The sequence below is a fragment of the Odocoileus virginianus genome, chromosome 22, assembly GCF_023699985.2.
Source record: "Odocoileus virginianus isolate 20LAN1187 ecotype Illinois chromosome 22, Ovbor_1.2, whole genome shotgun sequence".
In the NCBI taxonomy this organism is placed as follows: domain Eukaryota; kingdom Metazoa; phylum Chordata; class Mammalia; order Artiodactyla; family Cervidae; genus Odocoileus; species Odocoileus virginianus.
Window position 1 is genome coordinate 19,260,169 of NC_069695.1, and position 25,190 is coordinate 19,285,358.

Below are 25,190 nucleotides of genomic sequence, written 5' to 3' on the forward strand. Positions count from 1 at the left end.
AAAAATGGTCCATATCAAAAAAAAAAATCTTTAAAAGTCAGGAGCCCTTTGTACCCTCCTTTGCTTGGGAGAAACTTGACGGCATTCACTAAGAACTGAGCACTACTTGTATAAATACTTGAGTCAAACTGAAGGAAAGCCCTGTGGGTACATTCAGATGACAGAAGTTATTGAGGTGCACCTGTTAGTATTATTTTTGTGTATGTGTATCCACTCCTCATATCCTAATTCAGGTATCCCTTATACCGTAGGAAACAGAAGAGCCCGTTTACACAGTGTCCTTTGATTGCCTGAGCAATGCAATATTTATTTTCTGTCTTGCAATGAAAACTGTCCATTGTTTGCTCTCCACAGGTCACTGACAAGGACCAGGAGTTTGCTGCCGGACCTGCCAAGCAGCTCGAATATCAGCAATTTGAAGACGATAAACTTTCTCAGAAATCATCTAGCAGCAAACTATCTCGGTCTCCATTGAAGATTGTCAAAAAGCCTAAAAGCATGCAGTGCAAAGTGATACTTCTGGATGGATCAGAATATACCTGCGATGTAGAGGTAAGTGTATATTAAAAAAATTTTTTTTTGTCCCAGATACTGAGAGCTGGGGCATATTGGCCTAAAGCATGCAAGATGCCTCTTTGTTTTTTCAGATCTCTGGAAAATTACTCAGACCCAGTTTCTAAATACAAAATTATTTCCAGTCTCTCTCACAGGGGATCAAATTACTGAAAATACTTGTAAAGTCCCCAAAATGTTACAATCAAGAGAAAAATGTGATCTTCCTTTAAAAAAAAAAAAAAAAAATCTAATACTTTCCATGGTAGGAAAACCATTTTGAAGGTCTTAAAAAATCAAGTTTTCTTTAATATCCTGGCTGTGAGCTGTCACCGAAATGAATTTTACCTTTTCTATTTGCATTACTTATGGCCGGGTTGTTAATTGGAGGAAACTTACATATTTCTGTATACAGGAGTGGTAGGGTAATTTGAATGGTGAATGTCCTTTTCCTGCTTGGAAAATGAGGAGGATCTGCAGCTCGAGTGTAAAAGGGTTTTAAAATTCACATCTGCAGCTCAAGTGTAAAAGCGTATGCTCCTCTGTGCTGTCTCTGTAAAGAAAACAAAAAAATTCCTTCGAGAGAAAGGGCAGGGGGTATGACTTTTATCGGAGATGTGTGGCCAGACCAAGTTAACAGCTGAGAGCAACGTGGGCTGTTGAGAGCGGTAGAGACCCGGATGGTTGCTGAGTATCGCGAGAACACAGACTGGACGTGAACTCAGGTGGGAGCTACAAGTTCGCCGGTCCACAGCCCACCACCCACCGCATCTTCTACCCCCGCCGCCGAGCTGGGAGAGATTCTGATTTTAGATTTAATGTTTTCATTTAGAGAGCTGTTCCTCTGCCTCCAGCCGCCTACCCTCAGTCCTTCGCACATCCCTCAGCTTAAACGCCGCCCGCCGCATAACGCCCCTGGCCCCCTCTTCTGCCAGGGGTGCGGAGAGTCTGTACCTCTATGCGTGGTCGTGCATTTCAGTTCCTCTTTTCTCATAACACAGCCAGCACCCAGCCCACCTGATGCCCATGTTCTCTGCCTGTAACCCCTGCGTTGTTCCTTATAGTCTGCACAATGCGCTCACGCACCAATGCTTTTCTTGGAACAGAAGGTTCAAATCCATTTCACATTGATAACATCATTTAGGGTGGGGATGGGGTTGCATTACCAAATCACTGCAGATTACAGGGACATAGAAAAAAAAAATTTTAAATAAACTCTTAGATCAGAAATGATTTCATTTATCATGTTAATTTAGAGAATTTTTGTCATCCTGTAACCTGACAATTATTAGTGGGTTGCTTAGTGAAGTGGGCTTGTTTGTCACCAACTGGTTGAATAGGAAAAATGGGTGGGGAGTTAAATATGTGTTCTGAGGTTTGCCACACACAGATCCATTTGTTGCAGTTTGCCTGCTGCTTCTGATTTTGCCTAATTTCTTAGCCCATAGTATTCAATTATTGATTCAGATGTTTATTCTGGAAATGAGAAGATCCAGTAATATACTTTTACCTGGGCTTTACTATGAAGCTTAAGGCACTTTTGTAACCTTTAGCATCGTTGCATTTTTCCTATGTGGATCCACCTTCTGGAAAAATTTAAGGCAAGAGAAGCTTTTTTCTTTAACTTGAGGGTGAGTCTTTCAACTGAATTATATTTATATAATGGAGTACATAGGGTTCCCTGGCAATCCTCTAGTCAAGACTCCCAGAGTTTTCTAAAGAACAGTCTGGAAGAAAGTGGAGAGTGTTTCACACAGGGAGAATTCCAGCAGAAAGCATAGGTGCATCTGTGGAAACCAGTAGCTCTGATGGCTTCCACTGCCTTTTCCTGTTCTGAGATTCATGGAGAGAAGAGGCACAAAACTCTGGAGAAGCAGGATTACCACCCCTAATCCCTCTTCCCAACTGGAGCAAGTGAATTAAGAGTAGAATGCAGGAGACAGTAAGAGGAATAGCCTGTTTGGTTTTTTGTGGGGTTTTTTTGCATTGGATAAGACCTCAAACAAGGCATTTTATTTTAATGAAATCTCTGTGCCTAGCTGTTTTTCCTCCCTGGCTTATTTAATGCCTTGAACGTTTCACCATCACAATCAACAAGGCTCAGTTGGCCATGACTATGTCATGAGAATTTATAGTTGCCAGCAAAAGACCCCCTGCCACACACACACACACACACACCCCCTTTACCTGTACCTGGTTCTCTCTTCTTTCGGTGGTACAAGGTAGCTTTTTGCATTGCCCAGCAGTGCTGCAGCAGAGGAAACCCAGCAACCTGAAAATCAAGATAGAAGAAGCCTTTGCTCTCTGAAAACAGTGACATCATACAGTGTGCAGTTCCTGCCCCCACTGTTTTGATGGGAGGCCCTTTCCAGCTATGCTGGATTTTTCAAATTTCCCTCCAGCAGCAGCCGTAGATCCTTGTAACATTGGGTGTTTTTCCATTTGAGAGATGTATTTCCTCAGTCATTTTTTTCAAACTCTTCATCTTGACTATCTAAAGTATAAAAAGAACTAATTACACAAAATATAAGAAAAAAATCCGATGATCAGCAATTTGATATGCATATTTGGGCAATGTTTGCAGGCCACAGGATTATCACATTTGCCAACAAAATCACCAAGACTGCCATTCCCTTCCTGTCATTTTTATTGGACCTTTAGAGAATACAAGCTACTTCCTATGGCCAGTTTGTCGCCATCATCATTGCTGTTTAGTTCTTGAACATAAATTTTAAAAGAGAAAATAAACAGAAGTGCCAGTCACAACAATAGAGGAAGCAGTGCTTATCTTGTTTGTTTTATTTTAATTTCACTCTCATTGTTTTCTGGGTTCTGTGGGCTCATCCGAGTCTGATTAGCGTACAGTGTATTTTCTGATGACCATCCAGTTAGGAATGTTTCCTCTTACTTGACACCATTCTCATCTAGTCTGACTTGGTTTTAGGAAAATAAATCAGACATGGTTTGAACTTTGAATCCATATTTCATCCATATTTTAAGTCATTTTCAGGTGTAGTTTGGTTTGTTCTCCATAAGAAACCCAACGGGTGGAGGAGTCCCAAGCTTTACCTCAAAAGTGGCAGAAGGTAGACCTTGAAGGCAGACTTCGTTTTTCACAAGGTCCCGCTGTGTTGCTGGTTTAATCATGAGCAAGACCAAGTGCTTATGAGCCGCAGGTAATCCCACATGGGGCTGGAATCCAGGGGACAATGCCCATAGGTGAAAGAACTCTAGCCTCTCTGGAGAGATCTTTGCATCAGATTTGGGCAAATACAGAAGCTACTTAAGTATAGAAGTAAAACCTTAAAAGCCTGCAGCTCAGACATCCCCCCAAGTTTGGCCATGCTCAGAGGCCTGCAGGTTGATGGACTCCATGACTGAGTACCACTCGGATCCTTCCGAAATCCAGAGTGTTTACTCCAACATGCACTTCTTGCTACCATTCAGAGATGCTTCCAAGGGACCAGAGAGGATACAGGAATATTTTGCCCTCTGTCCTAAATGTGCTTTTATCACCTTCTAACTGTTAGGAAGGAACTGTTTAAACAATTTCCAAATACCCTATCTTGCTTGTGATCCAGTTAACTTTCTGTATCATGCTTCTGTTTCATGTATTCTACTCACTGGGGTTTAGTTGGAAAAACAAAATCACTGTCTGAATTTTCCATCTTCTCTAGGTTACATGATTAAAGTGCCTTTAGAAGTTCTTGAAAAAGTGTGTGCTAGTTAGTCAATAGTGTCTGACTCTGCAACCCCATGGACTGTAGCTCCTCCACCAGGCCCCTCTGTCTGTGATATTCTCCAGGCAAGAATACTGGAGTGGGTTGCTGTTCCCTTCTCCCAGGCATCCTTACAACCCAGGAATTGAACTCATGTCTCCTACATTGCAGGTAGATTCTTTACCATCTGAGCCACCAGGGGAGCTCTTAGAAGTTCTTGATTGGACTACAGATAGAATTGCTATCACACAAAAGGTTGACTAGAACACCTGTTGCCTTTCATGGAAAATGTAGTTGTAAAAAATAAGAATTTTTTTCAAACCAGTATGAATATCATTCACTCGACTACTACATAATTCAGAGGTTTTGATTCTGTGTAATTGTGTAAATTTGGATTTAACCTCTCAGTGGGTTTCTGTTCAATATTTGTTTGACTCCATCAAAACACCTGTTACGTCTGTGACCAAGTGGCCCAGTCTTGCAGCTGAGCCTTCCAGCCTGAAGACCAGTGGACTCCTGACCACAGAAGGGCTTTAATAAATTCAGTTCCCTTGTGCAGTGACTGTTTGAGCGACCATAGGAACAGTGACACACGAGGACTGTTAACAGGCACCTTCTTATTTACCTGACATAGTCAGCGTGCAGTCTTCCCGAGGTGTTCAGATTTGACTTCTTGAAGGTTTAAGAGAAACAAACTCTTTTACTAAAAGTGTTAAAACTTCTCCTAGGTTTCATTTCAAAAAGTAACAGGGACCACAGTCTCCGAGTCACACAGCTCCAAGCTGATTCAGGGTCCCAGGACAGGAGTCTCTGCCACTAGTTGAGCTTCTTTAGCCTCCTTCCTAGAGGAGGTCCTTGATTACAGCTTCCAAACATCTCCTGAAGTGTTGTCTCCACCAGGCATCTCATTCACATCTCTGTATTTTGTAGAAAACATTGATTGATTTGTACATGGCAGGTACTGAAACAGTTTTTAATAAGGAGGTGCGTCATTTGAATCTTAATTATGGTTTGTCTTAATAAGCTTTCTTTTTTCTTGTTTACAACCATTCCAGTCCCTGGAATGACATCACACAGTGTGCAAAAGATGGCAAGGAAGACCTTGATATAAAGGATTTCTTGAGGGCCTGAAGTGTTCCAGGCACTGAAAACCAAATGAGGCAAGGACTTCAAGCTTAGACAGCTCTTCCTCAGGAGTCACACAGTCTTAGATCTGGAAGGATCATTGGAGATAACTTTGTCTCCTGTCCCATTTCACCGAAGAGGAAATGGGCCCAGAGTAGTTAATGTTATGCCTGAGGACACACAGCCTGGGAAGGACCATGAAGGGCTAGGGCCCAGGTCTCCTGCCCTCTGCTCCAGAGCTCTCTTTGTTGTTGTTCAGTCGTTCAGTTGTGTCTGACTCTTTGTGACCCATGGACTGCAGCATGCCAGGCTTCCCTGTCCTTCACTGTCTCCCAGAGTTTGCTCAAACTCATGTCTGTTGAGTCAGTGATGCCATCCAACCATCTCATCCTCATCTAAGAGACAGGTTGAGTTGATGGAAAGGATGTTATCTTCTCAAGACTTCTTAAACCTAAAATCTCAAAAGGACTACCAAGGCCTTGCTTCTGGCTATACTATCATGAAATAAGATGCCCTGAAAGATACCTGCACCCCTATGTTCATAGCAGCACTATTCACAGTAGCCAAGACATGGAAACAATCTAAATGGCCATTGACAAAGGAATGGATAAAGAAGTTGTGGTACATATATACAATGGAATATTACTCGGCCATAAAAAAAGAATAATGCCATTTGCAGCAACATGGATGGACATGGAGATTATCATACTAAGTGAAGTAAGTCAGACAGAAATACAAACATGACACCACTTACATGAGGAATCTTAAAAATGATAGAAATGAACATATTTACAAAGCAGAAAGAAAATCACAGACATAGAAAACTTATGGCCACTAAAGGGAAAAAGAAGGGAGATGAACTAGGAGTTTGGGATTAAAAGTATACCCATTACTATATATGGGCTTCCCATGTGGCATGATGGTAAAGAATTCACCAGGCAATATAGGAGACACAAGAGTGGCAGGTTCGATCCCTGGGTTTGGAAGATCCCCTGGAGAAGGAAATGGCAACCCATTCCAGTATCCTTGCCTGGAGAATCCCATGGATAGAGGAACCTGGTGGGCTACAGTCCATGGAGCTGCAGTTGGACACAACCTAGCGACTAAAACAAAAACAACAACTACTACTACTGCATATAAATTAGGTAAACAAAAGCACCTACTGTGTAGCACAGGGAACTATATTCAATATCCTGTAATAACCTGTAATGGAAGATAATCTGAAAACAAATTTTTTTTTTCAGTTTGTGTTACATGAGAAGCTAACACAACTTTGTAAATCAACTCTGCTTCAATTGAAAAAAAAAAAAGATATTCTGTGAAGAGTAGAACCTGGAAGCAGCACTTTTTAATTTTGAGTAAGAAGGGGAAAACAGCTGGGGAAGTGTCTTGCAGAAGCTCTTCAAAGTGGGGAAGGGACCAGAGCTCCAGCTGATCTCCACTCCTTGCCAGAATGTAGAATGACTGGGAGCCAGTTGTACAGTTGTTGCATATGCTACTCAGAGTGTAAAGGCAAGTCTGATCTGGGAACCTCAGCATCCTTTCTGGAGAGAAACTTTCCACAATACAGTGATCTTTCCCCCAAATTTTCCTGATCAATTGCCAGTTCATTTCATAATTACAGCATTTCCCCCATGAAAGACAGGTTATAAGTTCCAAGATTATGGCTCATCTCCCTTTCTTTAGCGTTTAAATTGATGCCTTTCTTTTCCCGGCCATAGTCTTGGCTCTGCGGGAAGTTTAGGGAGAACGCTACTGGCATCAACCACGAAATGAGAAAAGTATTTTCAAAGTTAGTTCATAACCTGGGAATATGTCTACATGGTGGATCATCTCTTGAATTTGATGCCGCTTTCTTTGTTGTTACCTTCAATGTCAGAGGCAGGTGTCTTTGACCTTGTCCCTTCTTGAACAGCAGAGCTCAAGTCTTGTAGAATAGCAGGTTCTTAGGGTCGGAGGACGATGTGAACTCTAGTTCAGTCCTGCACTCACATTCCAACAAAGTGCAGAGGTAGGTTCTGGAACCTTGGAGGACAGTGATATTAGAGTCCTTGTCTTAGGGACACAGTAAAACAGTCACAGAAAACCAGCCTGCACACAGCTTCGTGGTGTCCGTCCACATGCCAGCTGAGCTGGTCTTAAAGGGAAGAGCACACAGTCAGGCAGCAGCTTGTGTCAGGACTTGACTGCCGTGTACGCCTTACAGTCCAGCGTCCAATTGGCACAGGAAGAGAGCTGAATATGAGGATCTTAATTTGAAAACCCTTGTGATTTAAAAGGAGATAGCCAACTGTTACTTCCCTGGTGGCTCAGTGATTAAGAATTCGCCTGCCAACGCAGGAGCCACAGGTTCTATCCCTGGGTCAGGGAGATCCCCTGGAGAAGGGACTGGCAACCTACTCCAGTATTCTTGCCTGGAGAATCCCATGGACAGAGGAGCCTGGCGGACTTCAGTCCATGGGGTCACCAAGAATCGGACACGACTGAGCACGCATGCACAGCACAGCTTAGCACCTAATAATATATTAAACACTGGAAAGCATTTCTTAAATCTGAGAAAGTGAATTTCATCTTGACTCTCCCTTTGTAGCCTTTTTTCCCCCCAACCTGGAAAGAAAATTATCAGTGTTTCCATATGAGCTAATCATTTATCTGACAGTTGGGGAAAGGCTGAATGATTTTAGTAAGTATGAACAGGAAGTAACTGCACTCGACACCCACTTGTGAGGACTAAGACATTGACCCCAAACAGGAAATTTGCTTTTCTCACGCTGCCCAGCTTGAACCTGCTGAGATCAGACAGAAGATGTGGCTAAGGTCTGTTGCTGTTGTGCCAGAAATCAGTAGGTGTTTAACAAGCCTGAATATGTGCTGAAGATAATTAAACGCACTCCATTTCTGGCACTCAGCACTAGCCTCCTCTCATGAGCCAGTTCCCACTTTATAGTGAGTGAGGAGGCAGTGGTCCTTGGCGTTGGCGATGAACTCCTCAAAGTGTGTAGGAAAGTCTGTTAGAGAAGGTGTCTGACTAAGTCACCCACTTTTCCTCTATGCTTGATCCCTTCAGAAGTCCCTTCACAGTCTTTTTAGTTCCACTAAGCCTTAATTCAGTGTAGTTTCCTGTTTCTTCCTTGGTAACTCTGAGTAGTGTTATTTGAAGAGGTTTCTTTACTATTTGTTTGTGTTTTTTTTTAAATCAGAGTTTAGTTGCTTGACACTGTTGTGTTATTTAGCAGAGTGAATCAGCTGTGCATACATGGTGTGTGTGTGTGTTTGTGTGTGTGTTAGTCACTCAGTCGTATCCAACTCTTTGTGACTCTGTGGACTGTAGCTGGCCAGCCTCCTCTGTCCATGGGATTCTCCAGGCAAGAATACTGGAGTGGATTACCATTCCCTTCCCCAGGGGATCTTCCCAACCTGGGGATCAAACCTGAGTCTCCTGCATTGCAGGAAGATTCTGTACCATATGAGCCACCAGGGAAAACCCCATACATATACATTATATGCCCTCTTTTTTGGATTTCCGTCCCATTCAGCTCTTTACCACAGAGCATTGAGACCACACAGTTTGAATGTCTTAAAAATGCAGGTTTCCCTGGTGGCTCAGATGATTGAAGAATCCGCCTGCATTGCAGGAGTCCAGGTTTGGTCGCTGGATCTGGAATTATCTGGAGAAGGAAATGGCAACCCACTCCAGTATTCTTGCCTGGGAAATCCCATGGACAGAGGAACCTGGAGGGCTTACAGTCCATGGGGTGGAAAAGAGTCAGACATGACTTAGCAGCTAAACAAGAACAACAGCAACAAAATGCAGGTCGCCCTGTATTTGCCCTTCTCTAGCAAGCAGAGAATAGGAGAGTCTTTGTGAGCCAGTTACCCTTGAGGAGTTTTGTGATGTGCTGGGTTTTAATGCAAATAACCGGGGGCAATAGGAGCAACTCAAAAAAAGGAAAGGATTGGAAATCTACTCAACTCACTTCCATGTCATGCTGAGACAGATTCTCTGCTTTTGTAGGGAACTTTCTCTCTTGCCTGAAGAAATTGGGAGTGGCTGTTTGAGGCACATTTCTTAGATTCTTCTTTCTTTTTTAGGATCTAGGTTTTGAAATAGGGCTGATGTATAAAAAGCATGACTCCAAATCTTTAGCTGACTGTAAATACCTCCCTACGAGCAAAGATTCCTCGCAGTGGTTCATGCTGTTAAAAATGGCATGCACGTGTCCAATCATATTTTTGGCAGATATTTATTATTAGAATGTGTTGGCTGCAGTGATATTTAAGTCAAGTAGCATTCACTTATTTCATTTACTTATTTTTAAATTTCCAGAATAATTCTTATTGTACTCAGGATATTTACACAGTTCTCTTTAGAATTTTGGCAGATATGCAGATGAGAAAAGCATACAGGGAGAATTTGAAACGTCAGGAGCAGCTGAGAGTGGAAAGGGAAGACCAAGGGCCCGCAAGGAAGGATGGGCTTGACTTGCTAACAAGGTTGGGTATTTGCACATACTGGTTTTCTGTGTGTGTGGATGCTCAGTCTTGCGTAACTCTTTGTGACCCTGTGGACTGTAGCCCACCAGGCTCCTCTGTCCATGGAATTCTCCAGGCAAGAATACTGTAGTGGGTTGCCATTTCCTCCTCCAAGGGACCTTCCTGACCCAGGGATTGAACCTGCTTCCCCTGTGTCTCCAGTACTGCAGGCGATTCTCTACTGCTGAGCCATCCAGGAAATTGGTTTTCTAGCTGTATAACACATTACCATAAACTTGGAGATGTAACACATATCATCTCACAGTTTTTGGCTGGATTGTTGCTCAGCATCTTATAGAGGAGAAGTCATGTTCTTCACCGATTGTATCTTCGTCTAGAGGCAGGTCTAGGGGAAGATGCAACTCCGTGCTTTCTGGTGCTGTTGGTGGAATGCATTTCCTTCTGGTTGTAGGACCGAGGTCCCCTCTTGCTGCCTGTCAGCCAGGGACGACTCAGGACTGCTGAGTTTGCTGTCAGTCCATGAGGCTCCGCCCGTCCCAGCAGTGGAGAACCTCTCTCACCTTAGATTCCTCTACATTCAAGTCTCTCTATTCCCTACCTTCTGCTGCCAACGGGAGAAAACTCTCTGCTTTTAAGGGCTTAGCTGATTAGGACAATGTTCCTATCGGAGGAAGGTCACTGGTGCCAGGTAGTGTAACCTAATTGTTAGATCTACTCTGTCTGAAACCCCAGGGATCAGGCAGAGTAGATCTAACAATTAGGTTACACTATCTGGCACCAGTGACCTTTCGATAAGGAGATAAGAGAGATAAGAAATCACAGGGAGATAAGAAATCACAGTAGGTGATGGGCGCTTCTGAGGGGTTTTGCTTTGGGGAGCTAGTTGACCATTTGTGTTTTTAAAAGGTACTTCTACTAAATAGTAATTGAAACGGATGCTAGTTGGCAAGAGATGCTGAGGACCAGAAGCAAGATGGTGGCCAGTGGGACAGAGGGGAGGGGATGGATTTTCAAGAACTACCCTGAACATGAGCAGACATGATTAAATGGATGTGTGGGCAGGGATGTAGGGCGGGGAAGAGAGGGTAACTGATAATGGCATCCGCATTGGTAGACAGTATAAGAAGAAAAGTGCGTGGGGGTGGGGAGACCGAGTCTAATGTAAACCTATTGAATTCGATGCCTGGAATATGAAAGTGGCAATCGGCCATTGCAGTTGGATACATTGTTTAACCTTTGGAAGAGAAGCCAGGCTGATAGGCTCTGTGTGAGCTGGTACCGTTTACAGTGAGTCACACAGAGGAGTGAATGAAATGGTGCAGGTGGCCAGTGAACGCGTGGGAAGAACATCAACAGCAGAGGTCTGGGCAACACTGACTCTTCGAGTTGGGGTGGGAGTGGTTTGTCCCGCTTTCCCCACCCCACTGGTAGGTGCTCCTACTCGGCCCCAGTCTCTTTGGGCCGTACCCCTAGCCTAGGAACTAGATGTGCTAGACTCCATGGGGACATTACAGCAGTGATTGTGATTGAGCGTTATTGTTGTTGTTCAGTCGCTAAGTTGTGTCCAACTCTTTGCCACCCCATGGACTGCAGCACGCCTAGGCTTCCCTGACCTTCACTGTCTCCCAGAGTTTGCTCAAACTGATGTCCATTGAGTCGGTAATGCCGTCTAGCCATCTCACCTTCTGTCACCTCCTTTTCCTTTTGTCTTCGATCTTTCCCAGCATCAGGGTCTTTTCCAGTAAGTCAGCTCTTCTCATCAGGTGGTGAAAATATTGGAGCTTCAGCTTCAGAATCAGCCCTTCCAGTGAATATTCAAGGTTGATTTCCTTTAGGATTGACTGGTTTGATCTCCTTGCAGTCCAAGGGACTCTCAAGAGTCTTCTCCAGAACTATCATTCAAAAGCATCAATTCTTTGGTGCTCAGCCTTCTTTATGGTCCAGTTCTCACTTCTGTATGTGACTACTGGAAAAACCATAACTTTGACTAGATGGACCTTTGTTGGCAAAGCGATGTCTCTGCTTTTTAACACGTTGATTAGGTTTGTCCTAGCTTTCCTTCCAAGGAGCAAACATCTTTGAGTTGTGATTGAGTAGTGGATCTCCTTCAGAAAGGTTCAGGAGAGACTCTCCACAGAGAAACATTCCCAGTATCACTTTCTAACTGCCATCAAGGCATGGCACTACCGAAAGCAGAAAACAGGAGGCCATGGAATGCCCCAGGTACTGTCCATGGAGAAATAGCATCCTTCACTGTGACTGATTCTTGTTCTCCCCCCGTCCAACGCCAGTTCTCCCTTTATTTCTTTAATGTGGCTTTTTTGCTGTCCTTCATACATTAGAATTTCAGTTACACAAAGTGATAAGAACAATGACGTTACATTTCCTGTAAGGAATGACTGATCCCTGTTTCTTGGAACACTTGAGCAAGACAGGGGACTTCCCTGCTGGTCCAGTGGTTTTGACTTCATCTTGCAATGAAAGGGGTGCAGGGTTCGATCCTGGTTGGAGAGCTGAGATCCCACAATCCTCAGGGCCAAAAAACCCAAAACATAAAGCAGAAGCAATATATATGTAACAGATTCTTTAAATAAAGACTTTTAAAATGATCCACGTCAAATTAAAAAAATCTGAACAAGACTGTTAGGACTGGGCTTCCCAGGTTATGATAACGGTAAAGAACCCACCTGCCAATGCAGGAGACATAAGAGACATGGGGTTCAATCCCTGGGTTGAGAAGATCCCCTGGAGGAGGAAACTGCAACCAGCATTCTCCAGTATTCCTGCCTGGAGAATCCTGTGGACAGAGGAGCCTGGCAGGCTACAGTCCATGGAGTCGCACAGAGTCAGATATGACTGAAGCAACTTACCACACAGAACATTAGGACTAATTTTACATTAGCATACTGTGTCATCTTATGATCTTTCAGTAACTGAAGGGGTGGTGTTATTCAGAAAGTTTTTTTTTAACTCTTTAAATCTCAAATTAGAAAACAATACCCTCTTCCCGACCCCCGCCCCCCACCCACCCAATGCATAGTCTCCTGCAGTTTTCCAGTTCAGGGTTGTGGTCATGGCCTGCTGTTCATTTAGGAATTACCACCTCCTCCCACATCTTCCCCCTCCTCTTGGTCTAGGGCAGATGGGCATCTAAGCTGAGCCAGGTTCCTTCTCTCAAGAGCTGTAAAACCACGGATTCTTTTCCTCTTCAGTTCTGTGGTTTGTAATGACCAGCCAATGCACTTTCAGGTTTTTATTTGCTTCTTCTAGACTAGATCACAGATTTTTAAATTATGGGATTCTCGTTGGAATGCATTACAGTTCTATCAAGAACGTTAGCGTCTCATAACCTGGTATGATATCCCTGGTTGGATGCCTATTGTGGATGTTTTATCTCTAGATAAATGGAATTTGGGTCTTCCTTTTGCTTGTCCTGCCAAGACTCATCTGTTTTGTTAGTGTTGCCTAGTGACTGTTTCCTGTGGTTTGGTTCCAGGATGTGTCTACAAATGGCAAATTTAAATGGCCAGATTAGATACTAATTCATGAAAGGTTTTGATCAGTGGGGGTTTCTTCTCCTCGACAAACAAGGCATCTTTGCTGCTTCGGAATGTATGTGTCCTGTGTGACAGACAGCTGTGTGTAACTGGTATGCACATTTGGGGTCACTTTCCAATAAGGGTGAAAGAAATTCCAATCTCGAAGTCATATTTGCACTTAGGAATGCACTTTATTCATCCCACTGCTGCTTGTAGGCATGAGTGATGGTATGCGGACGTACAGTGAGCACAAGGAATTGGTTCTTAGGATGGTGTTTGGAAGGAATAAAGAGACTTGTTATTTCTTATGGAATGCCATGGTGACAGCAAATAAAACCACTAAAGAGCCGCCACGTTCTTTGGGGAAGTGCCCCTAGACTGAACTTGTCAAACGCGCGGGATGCTTTTCAAGGATTACCCGAAGCAAAATGCTTCAGTTCATGTCTCCAGTTATTCCTTTAAAAAAAAAAAAAAACACTGTCCAAAATATCATGTTTTGACAAACTTCCTTAATAATATGAAGTCAAGAATTCATTATCATAGAAAAAAAAAAACCCACTCAAATTCTAAAGGTACTTTGTTTCAAAAATACATTTTATTTTAACTTGGGGTTTCTATGATGTATACTCAGTCATGTTCTTAAGGTGTTTTACAGACATACATACGTGTAGGCTTCCCACGTGGCTCAGTGGTAAAGAATCTGCCTGCCAATGCAGGAGACACAGGAGACTCGGATTCAGTTCCTGGCTTGGGAAGGTCCCCTGGAGAAGGAAATGGCAGCACACTCCAGTATTCTTGCCTGGAGAGTCCCATGGACAGAGGAGCCTGGCAGGCTGCAGTCTATGGGGTCACAAGGGGGTGGACACGACGTAGAACACACGCATATAGAGACATACCTGTAATATAATGAGAAGGAAATAAATAAACAGAAAGCAGGACGAAGAGAAAATGAGAGGGAGAAGGTGGGAAGAGATGAATCCATAAAACCCATGTTTTGAAGGCTCGCCTCACAGTGTCCACATGATAAAAATACCCCAGTTGTTCACTGGATGCCTGCTTCTCCCACTAACATTACTCAAATCAACAAACCAGCAGGATTTGCCACCTGGATACAGGAACTATAAAAACACGTTCTCTGGGACTTGGTCCTAGAGGAAGGGATGATGGAGGAGCGATCTGAAGGATGAGGGAGGGTGTTGGGGGGACCCAGAGTGTAAAGGTGGCTTGTACAGACTTCATTTGGCAGAAGGAATCCTGGGGGAGTGGGGAGGGATTGGAGAAAGGTTATGTGATGGAGCACAGGGGGTCAGGGGCTCCTCCCCACCATCATGGGCTCTGACTGCGTCCTCACGCTGGCTGGCTGTGCTGTCGGAACTGAATCCGATAGCCAACTCTTCTGGTCTTCCCATGTGGGTTTATTCTCACAAAGATTTTGGGGGGATATAAAAGCACAAGTGAAAATACATTTGACGACATCTTGGAGTAACCTCGGAATTTCACTTCACATCCCCCCCAACCCCTAAGACCCCAGGCATCCTGCTGCCCCACAGTCCTTGTTAAGACAGGAGGGAGCAGGCAGGACTGGCTCCAAGGATCAGCCTTCAGAGAAGGGGGAGCATGGTCACCTGAGTCCTAAAGAACTTCTCAAAGTCCCTCAGCCCCTAACCTCCCAGTTCAACCCCAAACACTAGTAAGGTCCAGGGAAGATGGCTCCTTTCGGGTGAGCACAGGAAAATAAGCAGAATCATCTGGACATAATTGTAATATTTGACTTTTTGCTTGAATAGAATGGTTTTAATTTTCCTGTCAGTGAAAGAACGTTACAGGCTCTTTGTTAGGGCAAAAGGCTGTACCTACTTTAAAAGCCATTCGTCTTCTGGATTCAGTTCGCCTTGTCATTTCAATTTTTTTGTGATTGTTATTTTGTGACCATTTGCTAATGCAATTCATACTTTAAATATAACCACAGAATGCAAAGAAATCACCGTCTAAGGTTCAGGTGTCAGCTGAGTGACATTCTCTCGAGGTTCAGTGAACTCTTAGGATGGCTGCGGGTGAGGGGCGACCTCGTGTGACCCAAGAGGGCAGGGTGGGTCTGGGTCTAGAAGGGTCCTGGCCTCTCTTCTGTGCAGAGCTGAGCAGGCTCCACCCGCCCCTGCCCCCAGGAGCGGGAGCTGACAGGCCAAGGGATTAACGCTGGCTTTTCACGATTGCCAGCTCAGGAGCATTAAGCCAGGATGTCCCTGATCCAGAACGGATGGTGCAAAAACCATCCTGACCTTGGGCGTATAGACCTGGCGGTACCCCAGGGAGTCTACACGGGCTACTGCTTGTGTCCAACAGAACTGGAGAACATATGTATATAGGATCAACATGTTTGATGGTTGCAAAGAATTTTCCCCTGCATCTACTGCATTTAAATGCTAATCTGAAAGATGATATGCTTTCAGTGAAGGCCAGACTGATCATAAGTACAGTTGAAAGTGTGATCACCTATCCTGTTTTTTTGCCAGACATTTCTATTTTCATTATAGGTTTTTCATAGGTTACACAATTATTTTAATTTAAACCCACAATTTTACTGGTGAAAGGATATAATTACATTTTTGAATTACAAGAGAGTGTGCATGCATGCTAAGTCACTTCAGTCGTGTCTGGCTCTTTGTGACCCCCTGGACTGTAGCCTGCTAGGCTCCGCTGTCTATGGAATTGTCCAAACAAGAATACTGGGACAGGTTGCCATGCCCTCCTCCAGGGTATCTTCCCAACCCAGGGATCGAACTCACATCTCTTACGTCTCCTGCATTGGCAGGTGGTCCTTTACCATTAGCGCCATCTGGGAAGCCCCAAATTATGAGAGTAGTTTATGTAATAACCCTGAAATCTTCCTCTGTGTGCTTGCTCACAGCCTTGTCCTGTTAATAAGAGGAGACAGTTGGTGAAAAAGACACCGGTTCACTTAAGACCTGTTTATTTAAAGCACTGACTGTTATTATTCGGGTTTATTCATCATTGCCTTAGCAGTGATTCCCAGCCATTTTTGGCACCAGGGACCAGTTTCCTGGAAGATAATGATTCCACGGACTGGAGGGGTGGAGATGGTTTCAGCATATTCAAGCACATTACATTTATTGTGCACTTTATTTCTATTGTTGTTACATCAGCTCCACCTCAGATCATCAGGCATTAGATCCTGGAAGTTGGGAACCCCTGCTGTATAGGTTTGAAAAGTGACCATTCTACAAATTTATACTTGTTAAATGTACAGTATGAAAAGTTATATTTTCACTGTCAGCATCTGCATTGCCTCCAGGTCTTTACTTGACCAAATGAGTTATAAATCACAATTGGGGATTTTGTTTGATTTTTTTCTTATTTTTGGAGAATTGTCTTGGAAAGTAGTCATATATGGATGTGAGTTGGACCATAAAGAAGGCTGAGCACTGAAGAATTGATGCTTTTGAATTGTGGTGCTGGAGAAAACTCTTGAGAGTCCCTTGGACAGCAAGGAGATCAAAGCTGTCAGTCCTAAAGGAAATCAACCCTGAATATTCATTGGAAGGACGGATGCTGAAGCTGAAGCCTCAATACTTTGGCCACCTGATGCAAAGAGCCAACTCCATTGCAAAAGACACTGCTGCTTGGAAAGACTGGGGGCAGGAGGAGAGAGGCTGACAGAGGATGAGATGGTTGGATGGCATCACTGACTCAATCGACATGAATTTGAGCAAACTCAGGGAGATGGTAAAGGACAGGGAAGTCTGGCATGCTGCAGTCCATGGGGTCGCAGAGTCAGACACAACTTAGTGACTGAACAACAATGACAATTCCCAGTAAATATTTCTCCAAGTCCCCTGTCATTCTGAATTAGAGGCTGTGGTTCTTTTTTGTGATTCAGGTTTAAAAGTCCGTGTCTCTTCCCTCATCCCTCTTCCCCAGGCTTCCTTCTCTGCATTCACTTGGCACTCATTGGCTTAGTGACTTGAATCCCTAGCAGATTAACAGCAGGAAATGTTGTCTGACAGTTCACTGCCAACATCTCATACGTGTGATGTGAAACTCTTTGTACAAAAGCAAGCCCAGTGTTTTTGCTGGCCAAGAAGAAGCGTGCTTCACCGGAAAGCTATTATCGGCCACGGCACTCGGCTCTGAGCACAGAAGTCTCATTTCAAACAGAATGAAATGGCTACAACAAATGAAGGCAGAAACAGATTGTGGCTGAAAGAAAAAGATGTCTTTCTAAAAGCAGTGGAGGAGCTTCACGTGCACGAAGGGATTCTTGTATATGTGCTGAACGTGTTTTTGCAGAGAATTTCAGTCAAACCTAGGTGGGCTCCCAGCCTGTGAGCTCTCCCTCCTTGCCCTGGCTGTGCTGAGGCTGTATCTATGATCATTTGTAACTCTCATGTTCGGCCTAGGATGGACCTGAGTGTGCCAGTATACCCAGTGCATGTTAAAAACCACTTTGGGTTTGTGTTTGCACAGGGTAATGGAATGTTCCCTTAGTTTTCTGATAATGATACTGTTTTCAGACATTTCCCCCTTTGACCTGTACAGTGAGATTTGTTTTTCACGAGAGATAGGGGGTGATTTCACTGCAGATGAAAAGCCTTCGGTGGTATGTCATTCTCCCTCCCAAATTTCAGCATTAGAAACCCTGAATTTGCAAAAAGAAAAAAACAAGGAAAACAAAAAAAAAAAACAACAGAAAAGAACTGAATAAATTGGATTCCTTATGATAAGGGCCAGCTGATAATCAGCAGCATTGATTGATAATGGCTTCCCCTGGCAAGCCATTATTAGGCAATCTGTATGCTTTCCTGTGTTTCTTGTTTTTTTGATAAATTTTATTTCTGTTTTATGGAAGAGGATGGAAGGTCTGCATTCAGTGCTGCTATGAAGGTTCCTTGGTCATCAGGGGGTTCTATGTTTGTGGTTTTTTGCAGGAGTGAGGGGCTCGAGGTACATGGGATCTATGTTCCCCCAACCAGGGATGGAACCCACTACCCCTGAAGTGGAAGTGCAGAGTCTTAAGCACCGCCAGGCCACCAGGGAAGTCCTTTCCTGTGTATTGATTAATGCAACAGTCTTATGAGTAAGGACCAATATTATTACCATTTTTTAAGGAAGGCAGTGAAGTTCAGAAACCTTTAGTGACTGTCTCATCTCACAGCCAGCTAGTTGTAGAGCCGGGGTCCAGCGCTGGGGCTCTCTGATGAGCCTCATTTAGAATAGAATGGTAGGGAAACAAACTTGAATTGGATAGGAATAATATCTTTTAAAACTGCATCCTAAAGATATTTAAATAATGCTTGCTGAATTCTAATCTCTAGACAGTTGAGACATTAGACAACTGTCTAATCTCTAGACAGTTGAGAAAATATCAGTTTTGTTTAAAATCTAAGCTACACCAGGAAGTGGTTTTGAGTTCCTATTTTCACAGGCCTCTCCAGATTGTCACTGCTAACTGAGCTGAGTTTAAGAAAACGGCAGAATAACTATTGATGGACTTATTAATGTTTAAAAGAACTGTCATGGTTTTCTGAAAAGCTGATTGCCTGTGAATTTTAATAACACGCTAGCGAGACACATAACGTCTAGGCAGAAAAAACTCATCTCTGCCTCTCACATCAGCCCTCCTTGCATTTGCTGTCTGGATCACACTTGGGATCCTAGTGGCGCAACTGCTAAAGAATCCGCCTGCAATGCAGGAGACCTGGGTTCGATCCCCAGGTTGGGAAGATCCCTTGGAGAAGGGAACGGCTACCCACTCCAGTATTCTGGCCTGGAGAATCCCATGGGCTGTATAGTCCATGGGGTCGCAAAGAGTTGGACACGGCTGAGCAACTTTCACTTCACTTCACACAGGCTGGAAGTTTCCATTAAGTCCTGCCCCTTGGGGCATGGATTCTGGCAGTCGTGATGGGGATAATGGACTTCCTGCTGTGCTTGTTAAACTTGGCATTGAAAGTACACTTGAGACAGAAAGCCCTAAATGGAAGTAAATGCACACGGGGCTGCTGGGGCCACGCGCTTCTCAGACCTTCCTGGCCTCAGATCTCTCTCAGGGACTTAAGTCTGTTGTCACAGACCAGACACCGTCATCATCTTTTATTCATGAGTTTACCACGGACTCTTGCTATTTTCTAAGTGTAGATTTAAATTTAAAAAAAAAAAGAAAAAAAAAAAACTTAAATTTCAGGGCAGACAGTGTTAGAACATTTTTCTAACAGAAAAAGGAAAACTGAGGCAGAAATGACTTACACGGAGTCCTGGTGCCCAGTGTAGGCTCAAACTCCAGCCAGGTCAGTTTGTGGAGCTCTTCAGATGCTCCTAAACACCAGGCAAATGGTGATGCCATCATTTAGAAATTAAGAGAATTCCATCTGACCTTTAGAAGTGAGGAGAATGGAGAGGCATTCAGTGAGCAAATATGAAATTTCAGAGGAAGCATGAAAAAAGAGATGGCATTTTGCAACAAGACTAATCCAAGGTAATGTGAGGAGAAATTCCTCCAGATTCATGCCAGGAGCACTTACTAGGCACATATGTTGAATGTTTTTGGTGTTTAGGGCTTTCTGTTGGGGACATTAAAAAGAGTGACCAGTTTCCTGTCCTTGGGGGGCAGAAATGCAAGTTCACAGAGTGCCTCAATCCATGGGAAGGTATAATTTGCAGGAGAAAATCAGCAATCGGTTTGAGGAAGATACATGGTGGAGAGCTGGAAGTGCTTACAGGGCTGGTGCACCGTCAAATTTCAAAGCAGCTGAAACGAAGGTACAGAAGTGTCCATTTCTCTGCAGGTTCTCAGTATCGTATGTATTTCCTTGTATTAACACACGTGGTTTAGCCTAAACTGTGACAGACCTAGACAACATATTTAAAAGCAGAGACATCATTTTGCTGAAAAGGTCCATCTAGTCAAAGCTGTGATTTTTCCTAGTCATGTACGGATGCGAGAGTTAGACCATAGAGAAGCCTAAGCACCAAAGAATTGACTCTTTCAAACTGTGTTGCTGGAGAAGACTCGAGAGTCCCTCGGACAGCAAGGAGATCCAACCAGTCCGTCCTAAAGGAAATCAACCCTGAATATTCATCGGAAGGACTGATGCTGAAGCTGAAACTCCAATACTTTGGCCACCTGATGCGAAGGGCTGATTCATTGGAAACGACCCCTGGTAAAGATTGAGGGCAAGAGGAGAAGGCGGGCAGCAGAGGATGAGATAGTTGGATGGCGTCACCAACTCAATGGACATGAATTTGAGCAAACTCAGGGAAATAGTGAAGGGAGAGGGGAGCCTAGTGTGCTGCAGTGGACACAACAACTGAGCGATGAAATGTAACAAGACTTTTTTTAAGCAACAGTTTATAGAAATGCACACAGATCCTGAGGAGCCTTAAGGATGTACCTGCAGCCTTGGTGCTGATGGCTTTGCTTCCCCCCCTCCCACCCCATGTCCCCCTTCTAAGAAGTAGGGACCACTGATAAGCTGTACTTCTCAGGCAGGATGACAGTCTCTGCCTCATTTTCTCTGTGATTGTGCAGCTTCAGAAAATAAGAACTGCAGCCCATCTTCTCAGGCGAGGACATTATACTTGACTTTACAAATTTCTCTAATTTCAGCGTTTAGCCTTTCTTGCAGGCTGATTCATAGCTCTGAGAGACTGAAAGAAAAGACAAATTCTATTGAAGTCTTGTGCTGAGATTTAGTAAAATTTGGGCTCGTGTTTGGGAGCACAGATCAAGGCACAATTTCCAGAGACTTTTAGGAGGACATGTGCACAGGTGTGGGCTTCCCAGGTGGCACTAGTGGGAAAGAATCAACCTGCCAATGCAGGAGAATCAGGTTCAATCCCCAGGTGGAGGAGGGCATCACGACCCACTCCAGGGGTCATATTCTTGCCTGAAGATGCCCATAGACAGAGAAGCCTGGCAGGCTACAGTCCATAGCATCACACAGAGGCGGAGATGACTGAAGCGATGCCGCATGCACACAGGCACAGGTGTGCTGACTCCTAGCCAGCTACCGAGAGCAGCTCCTCCCTCCATCCTCTCCCAGGCTCAGAGGCCTGTGTGTGTTTGCTCCTTCTCGTCTCCTCCCTAACATGCTGGGCAGAATGTGAATGCTTCTGCTCGGTCACAAAAGAGGAAATCAAGACATTTCCTAACCCACCTAGGGTTTTTCAGTATGGTATCAGGTTCTTCAGTTAAAGTCTATATGTTTTGGCTCTCCCAAGGGAAAATACCACCACTTAAAAAAAAAAATTCAACAAACTCGGAAAGCTTTTTTATTTTGTGTACTTTGTTCATAGTTTTCAATGCAAGTTCATTCTTTGAATGAACTTTTACTGGTTTACTGATAAGTTTACTGTTTCGTTTTTTAGTTTGGTGGTTTAACATTGCTTGTTTGTATCATTTTATTTCAGCATTTGGTTGGTTTTTCATTTCTTGAGAACTTAATGTTTTTTAAGAAAATTTGTTGGAAAGGATATTTTAAGACTGTGTTTTTGTATGTAAATAAAGTTTATCATCATGTAGCTATCAGTTTTGGTCTGAGAGGCTTGAAAGAAACTGGTATGAAAAAATTACACATTTCCTAAAAAAAAGAAATGTTGCTTTGGAGCCCTCCTATTTAAGAGTTTTTAAATTGTAAACTTAATTTAAGTGTACCTTTCAACCATACCTGCAAACGAGATCTTGAAAACCTACAAGACCATGCTTCCACCTTCAGAAATTCTGATTTCTTTTTTCCTGACATGGGTTTCTGGATATTGGTGTATTTTTACTGCTCCCAGGATCCAAGGTTGAAAACCCTAGGTTAAATTATTGCTTCTGCAACATTAGTTATGATATGCTGGCAAAAAATATTTTATGTAAATTTTCATCACATTACCTTTTTAATCTCTTGATGATATTTGACTAAAATGAGGTCCCATAAAAAGTATAGGAGGGACTCTCCTGGCAGTTCAGTGGTTAAGACTCCATGCTTCCAATGCAGGGGCATGGGTGTAATCCTTGGTAGGAGAACTGAGATCCCATTTGCCATGCAGCATGGCAAAAAAAAAGTGTAAGTGGCTTGATAGCATGAAGATGTCTTTATAGTCGGTTGGGATAAAAGGTGATGCACAGACAGACAGCTGCAATGTAAGGTGGAATGTGGAAAGTACCCTCTTGGTACCATAAGTGCTTGAATGTCCAGAGATGAGAGACATCGCATTTGGCTGGGAGGACAGGAGGTGCTATAAAGAAGTGGCACTAGAGAAGCGTTGTGAAGGATGAGAGTTGACAGCAAAAGGCCAGGCAGAGCATTTAGGACATTTAGAGCTTCACTAAGGGTAACACCCGTAATGGACTGAAACACATCAAGCCTTGTTTACCCCCATGAGTTAATAGTGATAACATAAGACAGAAATTCTAATTGGTGACTTTTGGATGATGCTAGAGACTTGACTTGTCTTGAAATTGAACAGAGGAGAAGGTGCGAGTGTTGATCCTGGCTTCATCAAACTGTGTCACTGGATAAATTATTTTGACAAAGAGACTCTCTTCATAGACATGCTCCAGCTGATCAGTGGGAGAGCAATGATGAGGATTAAAATATTCCCATCTTGCCATCTCAAATCGGTGGGTCTAGGGCAATGATCATTAATGACTGTGCTTCCCAGATGGCTTAGTGGTAAAGAAACTGCCTGCCAATGCAGGAAACATGGGTTCAGTCCCTGGGTCAGGAAGATCCCCTGGAGAAGGAAATGGCAACCCACTCCAGTATTCTGGCAGGCTACAGTCCTTGGGGTCACAAAGGAGTTGGACATGACTTAGCAATTAAACAACAACAAAATGTTACGAAAAAGGCAAGAGTCACTGTATGCCTCCTGATGAAATCACACAGCGTCTTTTTTAGAAAACAGTCAAATAAGAATTCTGGTCAAGCTTCTAGATGTTACTGTCAGTTTACAGGAAATACAAAAGACAGAGGAACATGTTAAATTACACCATGGAGATGCAAACAGCAAGTCTAGACTGAGGGAACTCTGCAGGCAAATGACCTGACCTCCAAGACAAGTTAATTTCAACAGGAAAACCAGTATAAATGGAAAACTTGCAGATTCAGAGAGACTATGGAGATATGACAGCCTATTGTAATGTATGGGCTTATCAAAGAAAATGAAAAGAAAATCTTTGAAACAATTGGAGAAATTAAAGTACTGACTACATATTTGGTGATAGTATGGACTGATTGCTAATTTTGTTTAGATGTGATGAAGGCATTGCAATTATATTTTTTGAAAGAACAGAGTTATATGCTAAGATAAATAGAGACAAAATTATTTGCTTAGATGCTTCCAAATAACTGGGGGGTGGAATGAGGGGAGCAAAACTCAGATGAACCAAGGTTGTGATCTTCAAAAGGCATCTTTTAAAACTGGGTGATAAGTATACAGGGTTTCATATACTGTTGTCTGTACTTTTGGAACTGTTTGAAATTCCCCAGTCCTGAAACATTTTAAAGTTAATTTTTAGAACTTGTTCCTCTAAGCAGAAAGGTAAAAGTGAAAATAAACGTTTTAATATAAACTTCCCAGGTGATGCTGGTTGATAAGCTATACCTTGAGAACCAGTGTTTTACAGACATAAAAATATTGGAGTAACTTTGACTTCGGGAAGTTTCATTAATGTTGCAGAGAGACTTGTTTCATCTGCTGTGTTTGAGTGGTGGTGATGGCTGTATCTTCATCTTCTCTATTAGAAACCCAATTTTAAGAGGAAAACAAAGGATTGAGAGAGGGCAGTCCATCATTGGTTTGTTGTTGTTTAGTCACTAACTCATGTCCAACTCTTTTGCAACACCATGGACTGTAGCCCACCAGGCTCCTCTGTCCATGAGATTTCTCAAGCAAGAATGCTGGAGTGGGTTGCCATTTCCTTCTCCAGGGATCTTCCCAACCCAGGGATTGAACCAGTGTCTCTTGTGTTGGCAGGGAGGTTCTTTACCCACTGTACCATCTGGGAAACCCATTGGTTTGTAACTGCAAAGCAAACTCAGCATTTCATGTTGTTCATATGTTAATAGTGAAGGATTACATGAACTGCGAATGCATTTGAGTCAGAGACATGACTAAACAACTCATAGAAGACAGCAAATGAGATTAAAAAGTGTTTGTCTCCAGTTAAGTAAATTGTCCATTGATTTTAGAATCAGTCAGTTCAGTCGCTCAGTCGTGTCCGACTATTTGCGACCCCATGAATCGCAGCACGCCAGGCTTCCCTGTCCATCACCAACTCCCGGAGTTTGCTCAAACTCACGTCCATCGAGTCGGTGATGCCATCCAGCCATCTCATCCTCTGTCTTCCCCTTCTCCTCCTGCCCCAAATCCCTCCCAGCATCAGGGTCTTTTTCAATGAGTCAACTCTTCGCGTGAGGTGGTCAAAGTATTGGAGTTTCAGCTTCAGCATCAGTCCTTCCAATGGACACCCAGGACTGATCTCCTTTAGGATGGACTGGTTGGATCTCCTTGCAGTCCAAGGGACTCTCAGAGTCTTCTCCAACACCACAGTTCAAAAGCATCAATTTTTCAGCGCTCAGCTTTCTTCATAGGCCAGCTCTCACATCCATACATGACCACTGGAAAAACCATAGCCTTGACTAGACGAACTTTTGTTGGCAAAGTAATGTCTCTGCTTTTTAATATGCTGTCTAGGTTGGTCATAACTTTCCTTCCAAGGAGTAAACATCTTTTAATTTCATGGCTGCAGTCACCA

At 43.4% G+C, this 25,190-nt stretch overlaps 1 protein-coding gene across 16 annotated transcripts in view; it reads left to right on the plus strand.

Moving 5' to 3' along the window:
- Positions 1–25,190, plus strand: part of EPB41L3 (erythrocyte membrane protein band 4.1 like 3) — a 226,561-nt gene that overhangs the window by 136,033 nt on the left and 65,338 nt on the right. For all 16 annotated transcript variants that reach the window (XM_070452674.1, XM_070452675.1, XM_070452678.1 and 13 more), the window contains one exon: positions 355–552. In XM_070452674.1, the coding sequence (XP_070308775.1) occupies positions 499–552 (54 nt within the window). In that variant the 5' untranslated portion in view covers positions 355–498. The remainder of the gene's footprint in view (positions 1–354; positions 553–25,190) is intronic.